The sequence below is a fragment of the Salvelinus fontinalis genome, chromosome 3 (assembly GCF_029448725.1).
Source record: "Salvelinus fontinalis isolate EN_2023a chromosome 3, ASM2944872v1, whole genome shotgun sequence".
NCBI lineage: Eukaryota > Metazoa > Chordata > Actinopteri > Salmoniformes > Salmonidae > Salvelinus > Salvelinus fontinalis.
In genome coordinates this window covers 11,742,114-11,751,764 of record NC_074667.1, presented here as the reverse complement: position 1 = coordinate 11,751,764, position 9,651 = coordinate 11,742,114, and the positions used below count along the sequence as shown (strand labels likewise).

General features: G+C 45.8%; 1 protein-coding gene across 1 annotated transcript; it reads left to right on the top strand.

Moving 5' to 3' along the window:
* The first annotated feature begins 982 nt into the window (after positions 1-982).
* Positions 983-3,918, top strand: LOC129838890 (interferon regulatory factor 2-binding protein 2-B-like). The gene is made up of 2 exons (XM_055906146.1): positions 983-2,379; positions 2,733-3,918. Exons 1-2 carry the CDS (start codon positions 1,593-1,595, stop codon positions 3,470-3,472), a joined length of 1,527 nt encoding a protein of 508 aa, XP_055762121.1. The 5' UTR covers positions 983-1,592; the 3' UTR covers positions 3,473-3,918.
* The last annotated feature ends 5,733 nt before the right edge of the window (positions 3,919-9,651 follow it).

The following is a 9,651-nucleotide window of genomic DNA, read 5'->3' as shown; positions in this document are numbered from 1 at the left end:
ACTCTACAATTTTGTGGCTAACCCTAACAAAGAGAGAAAGTAAATTACGGAAAACTCCTCGGTCGGTTGGCAATAAAGACATCGTTTTTTTGCCAAATCTTACAATGAGCTATATAGGCTACAAACACAGTTCATGCAATAGCAACACGTTTTTGAGTAGGCCTAAGGCTATTTTGTTGACCTTCCTCGCAGTCTAACAAGACCAGACCGGAATGACATTTAGGCTATGTGGAATTATTATCAAAGTAAATGAACTATCCACACGAATAGCCTCTAGACTTAAGAATTGAAGGAGCTGTAATTGAAAAAAAGTGCAAACGATGTCTCGGTTTGTGACTTTGATCTGGGGGTTTCCGTGTTCGCCAGTCAGACAGGCTGTGAGTTGTCGAGTTTACTGAATCACGAGGCGTTGATTGGTGTGAGTTAGTCATGCTGAACTTCATCCAATATTTGGACGATGAGGAAATTCACAGTCGCTCTTTGTGATAACGATGAAGAACATCGCTATCACACGGTGGTTAGGCGCTATATTCTCAAATGTCGAATTGCAACAATGTTGCAGGCACGCGCCACGTCATAGTATGACTGCAACAAGGTATCAATTACCTCGTTATGTGATACATTGTTGCTTAGAATAGGGGGCGTGTGTAGCAAGCGATTGACAAAGTAGCCCAAACACCAGTTAATAACGGATATTTCTAAAATGATAAACATTTCGACGTTAGTTTTCATCATGCAACTATTATAATCTATGTGTATGTCTAAACAAGTCGAGAGTGCAAAGCTGAACTCGTAAACTATGGATTGGAAAGAGGCTATCCCATTTTAAAAGGACGAAGGAAGGGGGGGTAAAATCTGCCATAGTAACACAGCGTCGAATTGTATGGTTGGGTGAAAGCTATCTGTCTCGTGACGTTGTGCTGGCAGTGTGACTGGAATGAGGATTTACTAAATAGGGCTCTAGTGCCAGCCCCGGAGAGCATGCATAGGCTAACTAAAGGCGCAAGATAGGTGACGCCACTTGTTGAGTTGCATGCAAAGGCATTATATATTCGTGAGACAATTTAGGAGCCGCAATAATTGTTGCTTTGAAGTCTTTGGATGTTGATTCTCAGTAATCAGAAGCCTATCATCAACATCTGATACAATTTACGTTGACGTTAAATAACTATTTTTAGCAGCAGGGCTCAACTGCATCTAACCAGTTTCTCTTTAGGGCTTGCTGGCAGTTTAACTCCTTGCACAAGTGGTAGGGCCTACGGATAGAGAGAAAAAAAAGGGTGAGCATGCGCTGGAGGGGCTGTCGAAGAATCAAGTAAATAGAATTGGAGCTGCTGGAGGCACTAGTGGTGTGTCGTCGGTGACGTCACCGCCCTACATTGAGTTCGAGCTGTGAGTTGTAGTGCGAGATAGATAGAGGCGCGCCGTAGTAAAGTACACAACTGCAATGAACTTCTCAGTGTAACTTGGCTGTTTTAAGGCTGCTTGGCTAGAGGGAAAATACAAAATTATTCGCGATTCCTTTTTTTCTACAGAATAAAACGAATCCCAGGGAGATTTGGAGAATTTGGTATCCACTTTTCACGAAAACTATGTCGTCCGCGGCTGTAGCTGCTTCGAGGAGGCAGTCATGTTATTTGTGTGACTTGCCCCGCATGCCATGGGCGATGATCTGGGATTTTACCGAACCCGTTTGCAGGGGATGTGTCAACTACGAGGGAGCCGACCGGATTGAGTTTGTAATTGAGACTGCCCGACAGCTGAAGAGGGCTCATGGATTCCAGGACGGGAGATCTCCGGGGCCAGGCAAACCTCAGCACTCAGGGAAGGAAATTCAGTCCCACAACCATTCGGCTGGAGACCCCGGCTCGCGTCCGCCTCAGCCTCTGGATCGCTATCCCCTCTCTGACCGACCGCCAAGGTTGGGACCGGAGTACCAACCGGGGAGGCAAGTTAACGGCATCCCTGTGCCAAATGGATTTCCAAAACCTGACGACCCACCGGAGCTGAACCGCCAGAGCCCCAACCCTCGCAGGACTAGCACGGTTCCTCCCAATCTGGTGCCTTTAGTAAACGGAAACATGGGTCCAGTACACACACTCAATGGTCGGCCCGCTCAAATGGGTATGCCGGGCGCGTTGAATGTTCCTGGTCAAGGCGACCACGGCAAGCGCGGGGAGGATATGAAAGACAAGCATAGACCGGATAGCATGTCGGACATGTCTGAGAGCCACAAGCGGGCAGAGGAGTGGATGGGCAAGGGCAAAACAGTGAGGGATTTGATGGCTCTCCACACATTCGACAGCAGGTTCAAGAAAGACCATGCGGCGATGCAGCGCGTCATGGGATATGAGACAAGTGCAACTTCTTCAAAACCAGGTAGGATTGTATTTTTTTTTTCACACAGGAATGCGTTCATTTGGAAGACTAAAACAGGAACTGGCAGTGTTCTTAGTCAGCTACTTTGCCACTGTTGACGTGGGTTTTCTGTTGAATGGTTGTTTATGCATGTTTACATTTCCTCTAGTCAGATCCCCAGCAGGCTACCGACTAGACAACTTGTTTTTCCTCTGCACGTTTTGTTTTACATATGAAATAACATACAACTTTGAGAGAAATGTTTCATTTAATTTACAGTGCATGCACATTTGCTGCTGCTGTGGTGTTTGGAATGTTTGTTAACCCTTAACTCCTCTCTCTACCCCCCACCCCTCCTCCTTCTTCTCCAACAGACCGAGGGAAGCACCCGCGGAGCATGAAGAGGAAAGCCTCCCCCGAGCCCGACGGCGAGGGCTCCGCCCCCAAGATGAATGGCGGCGAGGGCCAGCCTTGGTTGCCGTCGCCCTCAGAGGTCCTCAAGATGCCGCCGGCATCCCTGCCAGGCTTCTCTGCCGCTCCACCCTCCACCATCTCCCCCCACAGTCGCACCACCCCACCGGAGGCGGCCACGGCACAGAACGGCCAGTCGCCTATGGCAGCCCTCATCCTCGCCGCTGACAATGCCGGCAACACTGGCTCGCCCAAGGACGCCAACCAGGTGCACTCCACCACGGCAGCGGGCCGGCGCAACAGCGGGAGCCCACTGTCCCCGTCCTCTGCAGGCCAGCGGCGGCTGACCCAGAGGGAGGTGGTGGCCACGGCCCACTCGCAGGGCATGGACCCTCACGGGGCACCGCCGCAGAGCATTCCAGACTCGTCAGTGCCGGGCAGCGTGCCACTGTGCTGCACCCTGTGCCACGAGAGACTGGAGGACACGCACTTTGTCCAGTGCCCGTCAGTGCCCTCGCACAAGTTCTGCTTCCCCTGCTCCCGGGAGAGTATCAAACAGCAGGGGGCTACGGGAGAGGTGTACTGCCCCAGCGGGGAGAAGTGCCCACTGGTGGGCTCCAACGTACCATGGGCCTTCATGCAGGGCGAAATAGCCACCATCTTGGCAGGGGACGTGAAAGTAAAAAAGGAGAGAGACCCTTGATTTTACCAGCGTTTTTTTTTTTTAAACTACCACAACAACAAACAAAAACCAACATGTACACCATTACAACTGAATATAAATCCTCGTACCATGCATACCATCCAAAAGAAACTGATGGACGTGTACATATTGGACACAAGGGAAGTTGTATGCTTCGTAAACATGGCTGTATAATTTTTTTTTGATTATTTTGTTTTTGTTTTTCAATACATTGTGTTTCTATATATTTTTTGAAGATAAAGGTATGTACTCATCATAACAGACTACTTTCCTCCCCCTTTTTTTCGATGTACTTTTAGTTCTGGTGGCAGTCCCTGTTAAACATAGAATGTGACTAACTAATATGACTCTACGAGCACTTGGCAAACTGAATTGCTTCTAGCTGTACTTGTATGCACTTGTTTAAAAAAACTTGCCAAATACAATTTCTGACCTTGTAATAATAACTAGTGTCTGGTTTGCTTATTTCACTGCAATTAGTAATGAGTGAAGCCATAGGGAGAGAGAGTCATGTCCCGATTATGAATCACTCATGGGCAGTGATGCAATACCTTTGACAAGAACAAAATGGGACCCAGGGAGGATTGGGGGGGGGGGGGGCGGGGGAGAGCAAAGCGAGGGAGTAGGGAGGGAGGAAAAGAAGTGAGGGGAGATTTTCTATACAGCAGTAAACATACAGTTGAATATAGGCCAGCATAAAAAATTCCTCAGATGGTTTTAATACTCGTGATTTACTTTGCTTACAGCAGTTATGAGGCTATTGTACATTTAATGACCACTAAGTTAGTTAAATCTACCGCGTGTCTCCTATGCTGGTAAAAACAAAAGTATTCTTAGTATGTCATACTAGAAGTACAGGTACAGTTAACCCAAAAGGACTTAAATGTTAATTTAATCAGTTCACTAAGCTAATTCCACACCACTGTTTATTGGGGATGTTAATTTTCGAGTGATTCTGCACAATTGAAACAGCCGTGCGTTATCTCTGGTTAAGTCAGCCTAAATGGAGGGAGTTGTTTCATTTCATGTTCATAGGTAGTTAGGCTAGCGATGGAGCCAGAATGTACGGAAGTCATGTTGATCAATAAGATCTACACAATATTCAGTTAAATCTCTTTCAGATCTATTCTCTTGTCACTTCGCCCCCAGGGCCATTGCCTTTGACACATTGCATCCACGCCCTAATACAAAACAAAACATAGTAAGGATGTGAAGTCACGAATGATTACGTCATGTGACTACTTGTGAGCTCAGTACATGTGAGCTTTGATTGGAGGTATTGGCTTTCTCCCACAACTCAACGCTGCATGCTTGTCAAGAAGTATGCATGTGATCCAGAGTAATAGTTTGACTACATTCGTTGAGGCTACTGTAGAAGCAAACATGTAGTGTGCACTGTGTGTGAGAGGGATTCTTCCATTCGAAACGGGTTAACCAGCTTTGGAGATAATCTCTTATTCATCTGCAAGCCACAGCCAATGTTGACTGGATACATATTTCATTCGGTGATAACCTAGATATCTCCCTAGTAACCCAACAGCATAAACAACAAACAATGCATTATTTTGTAGATGATGATTTTTGTTCATTTCCCCTCTGGATCAATTGTTTATTGGCAACTATCTGAAAATGAATATATAATCATCCCCTCTATAGGCTACAGTGCACACATGAACAAAACACACATGGGCGTTTGACATGGTTCGCCATCAGAACCCCATTGAGTCAATGGCTGCATTGTAGTCCTCAAGAATATCATCCTCCACAAAAGAGGTGCTTGGTCATGTGCACGCCTCAGTGGAATTCCTGAGTCACCGTCCCGTCCCCCCCTGTCCCCCTCTCGTCTCTGCTGCTGCCTGCTCGGGACCTCCGGTGCAATAACACGCCTTCCACTGTTCAAGGTTGATCACACGGTGACGAGATGAATGGAAGGCTTGTGTTTTTCTGCGGCCTCGCCTCGCATTCACCCACCATTCAGGGGAGCGGCCAAATCCAGACTTAACCCTTTACTGACCCAGTTTGACGACAACACGGTCCCAGGTTGGTATAGAGAGCAATGGTAATGCCGTCCTTTTATAGGCACTAGCTCCGCCATGGTTTGTTGGACACATTCAATAGGAAAATAAATGGAGTTTTTGTAGGGTTTTTGGATAAACTCCAGAAATAAGGTCTGTTGTAAACACAGGTTTAAGGAGATTTTTATACTTTTTGTTCTATGAGATAATCTTCGTCAGTTAATGTCCCTTTTTGTGAATTTTGAAGCATTTATGTTACACATTCTTTTCATAAAGGTCAAGTTAAATCACTGATATTATCTCATAGAACAAAACGTATAAGATATTTGAAGCCTGCGATAACCTCAGCCCTTTATTTTCTGCGTTGATCCCAAAACCATATTCTTTCCCCATAGGGATGGCTGAATTAACCACAGGTTAACTAATTTCTAGGTTTTATAGACTACAAGCTAGCAAGCTCTATTTTGGAAGGAAATAGGCCTAGATATAGCCCTACATGGCACACGTTGTAGCTGTACTTTCAATTCATGTCATTTTTAAGAGACGTAGCAAATTCAACATAAATCAAACATTAGCCCACTGTTGTTTTTGTAGAATTACATTTTATTGGTCAGTAAATGGAAACCACTCACTGATAATGAGTAGGCTAGGCCTACATTGCTAAAAAATATTTGCACTTATTTTGTATGTTCTCTCTTTCCCCCCAATGTTGTGGCGAGCACTTTAGGCTCATGTAATAAAATGACTGATGCAGTGATTCACCCAATGTGCACTGTAGCTATTTCACAGTAGACCTACACAGACTTGGCCGCAGCCGATTTGTCAGGTTCCATTTTGTGCGGATCGATGTTGATTCGTTTGATGTCTAGGGAGGGAGGGAGGGGAGCAGACGGTTCGTACCTGACCCGGGCTTTCTGTTACGTTGGTGCCAGCTCATCTGCAACGCTGGCTGGCGCTCAGCTCTCTGCTTCGAATTCCAGCCGTGCCAGCTCATTCCTTTTCATCTGTCACCGAAACTCAACACCCTGAGGGCGAAAAAGGAGCCAGTCGTCCGAGATTAATAGGTTTGCTCAAATTACGGGGCACACTCAGAAAGAATTTAAGGCTTTCCCCCCCTCTCTCGCTCCCTTTGTTTGCTCAGCTGCCCCCCCCCCCCCAATCAGCCTTCTCTACTCTTCCTGACTCCAAAATACATGATGGTTCCTGTGAAGGAAACAGTAGATGAAGTTGGAAGGCCGTATGACAATAAACACACAAGGAGTGTGCGCACAAGGTCGGCCATGTGGAATTTGCAACAGTGAACTTTCCAATACAGGTTTGTTGAACGAATGTTACCTACCTCCGTCTTAAAATAGCCTCAGAAGCCTAAACGTTTTGATTTATACCACACAGCTTTCACATAGATCCTGAGGGAGTTATCAAATAACAACATCAATAAAAAGCACATGGCCTACATTCAATTGAATGAAACCTAGGGAATGGTGATTGTTTTGGAGAAATGTAACTACATGTATTTTACATCCACGATTTGGTTTTGAATGACACAAATGTAATATCGAACTAAAAGCCATAGCTATTCCACAAAACAATTTCTAAATAACTTTGAGGGTGTTCGCCAGTCCATGTAGCCTACAGTATTAGGCCTAGTTAATCTGGAGCAATCCAAATAGAGCAGCGCACTGTATCCTCCCTTTGAACACTTTTATAGTAACTCATTTTTAACCATTGCCATGTCAATGTTTGTCTCTTGAGGTTATTTGAGCCTCTACTGCTTATAACTGACTTAAATGTAAATGTAATGTAAATAACTCTCCCACAAATTCCCTTAAAACATTCCCCCCTGTATTTTTAGACCTGAAATGTCAGGGCTTGTCTGAAAGGACGAACGCGTCGGATGGCCAACGTTCTTTCAGTTCAACCTTAGCGGCCTTACTGTGCTGCTTCTACCATCTCCTCGTGGCGACGCAACGAATCGCTAGCAACAAGTGCCACTAACATTTCCATGTTTGTTTGTAAGGCCCCGAGGTTGTTTAAGGTTGTGTTTGCCGTGTGCATTTTAAACGTGATAGCTGTGTCCCAACGACCTGCCTAGGCTAACTAGGATAGCATAGTCTCATCTGGAGGTTGTCCAAATCCAAACTCTGTTCAAAAGGTCACCCAACAGCCCCGCGTGACAAATGGCCGCCGGTCGTGGCTGCACATGCACAATGGTCTGAGCCCTGGCCTGCCGCAACAGCGATTTAAAAGATCTCGCCTTGGGGATTTTGGAAATCATGTGGGGGCCACTGTGCTTTGCCGGGTGTGTTATACGGCTGGCTTGAAGCAAGCTAGTGATGTGGGTGGGGTGGTGGTGGTGGTGGTGGGGGGGGGGGGGGGGGGGGATACCCATGCTAACATTCCAGGGTCCTTTGCTGTCCCGGGAAGAAAAAAAAAGGGGATTGTGATAGGTGTGTGGGGGAACGCTGGGGAGTGAGGGAGGTGAGAGGGGAAGAAGGAAGGGTCAAATCCAGCAGCTGCTCTCGCTATAATTAGACAGAAAACAGGCAAGCTTCTGCCGCCATTAATCACCCAGCAGCCAACACCAAGGAAGGAACGCGTGTTCTGTTGACTCTCCCAAAGCCTTTATCTGGAAAATAGGTTTTATGGACGGCCCAAATATAGTGATCGACACACAGAGAGTGAACCTTGTGTGTATCGTGAAAGTGGGCCCCGCTGCCTAGTTACCGCTCTCTGGCGAAAAGTAAACACCAGGCAATGTGGATGTGCCACGTCAATCTGCATGCGGAGGAAATAGCTACCCGCTAAGTGGGGCCCATATTGGGCGTTTATGACCTAACTGCTGCAGGAAAATGTTGAATTGCTTACTGGGTGAGTGTTCACAATGTTTAGGAGGAAAGGTAAATTGAAGCAAGTACACAAAATTGGCCTTCTACAGTTCTAGACCTTGTTTTATTGAAGGAAAAGTTTTTTTTTTTTGTCCAAGTACCAGATTGATTCTGCTATAGCTCATATGTCATTGACTTGTTGTCAAGACAATGATATCGGAGAAGCAGACTGGTCCGGAACAGACTTTTATTGTCCATTGGAAATGTTTTATTGAAGTGACTATCAACAGTTGGATGCCTCGTATCTGATGTTAACAATTTAAGTGAGATTTGGCCTCGCAAAATAAATTAAACAAAAACCTAAATAAGCATTTGAAACCACTTTTTACAATTTCGATTGAAATATATTTTATGCAGGACAATTTAATCAGATTGCGAGACGATTTTCCCATCAGACAATTTTCTGTATTATGTTTTAAATATAACTTTTCTCTATCCCATATTTCAGAGCCAAGTTTTTTTTCCTCAACTTCTATCAATTCCTAATTTGTGGATGCTTGAATGTTGGCCTTGAAGTTCTGCTTTTCAAATAACCACTTTGATGAGGCGTCTTCTAAAAGGGGACGACGGGGGCCGTCTTGTCTTGTACTGCTTCAAGAAAGAGGGTGCTCGGATTTGGAGTGGGAGGTCTCGTCCAATAGCGTTGTTTTCATCTTCTGCCCTCTGGCAACGATGAAATGGAGATCCCAGCCCCCAGCCCCCCAGCCCCTCCAGCCCCAAGGGGTGTAATCTCTGAGATTCTCACTCTTTAATGTAGATATTTCACATCCTTCCTGTTCCTCTGTGTTGTGTTCGGCTTTGAAAAAGCGTTAAATACAGAGCGGCTTTGACGCCACATGGGTTTTGCTCCTGATAGGGGGGGCATGTGTTATCTCCCTCAGATCTGTGAAATGGACTGCTTTGTAATTAAATATCCCTACACAGCAAGGCACACGGATGGTGCGTCCCCTTTAAGAAAGGAGAGCCCACTTCCACCCCCGAACCTCCTTTGGTAAATGTGTTACAGCCTTGTTGGCGTTTGCCGAGCGTTGCACAACCTTTTGTTGTGAAACCAAAGTAGGCCCTTGAAATCCACCCCGCCTCTTTTCATTTTGAGCCAATGATCCAGTGATTTTGGTTGTGTGTGAGTTTGTGAGTATTACATTTCTTTTGGGGGGGGGGGGGGGGGGGGGGGCTATTTCGGTTCTTCTGTTGTCTAAATCTTCCACATTATTGTAGGGGCAGGGAAAGCTCTCTGGCCATTGGACTTATTTCTCTTCTGGATCATTTTTATTGCAAA

What these genes read in the sequence shown, in the direction of transcription:
- LOC129838890 (XM_055906146.1), top strand. Translation starts at nt 1,593, where the DNA reads ATGTCGTCCGCGGCTGTAGCTGCTTCGAGGAGGCAGTCATGTTATTTG. An exon ending in TGCAACTTCTTCAAAACCAG is followed by an intron (nt 2,380 to 2,732) that starts GTAGGATTGTAT and finishes CTTCTCCAACAG; the next exon opens with ACCGAGGGAAGCACCCGCGG.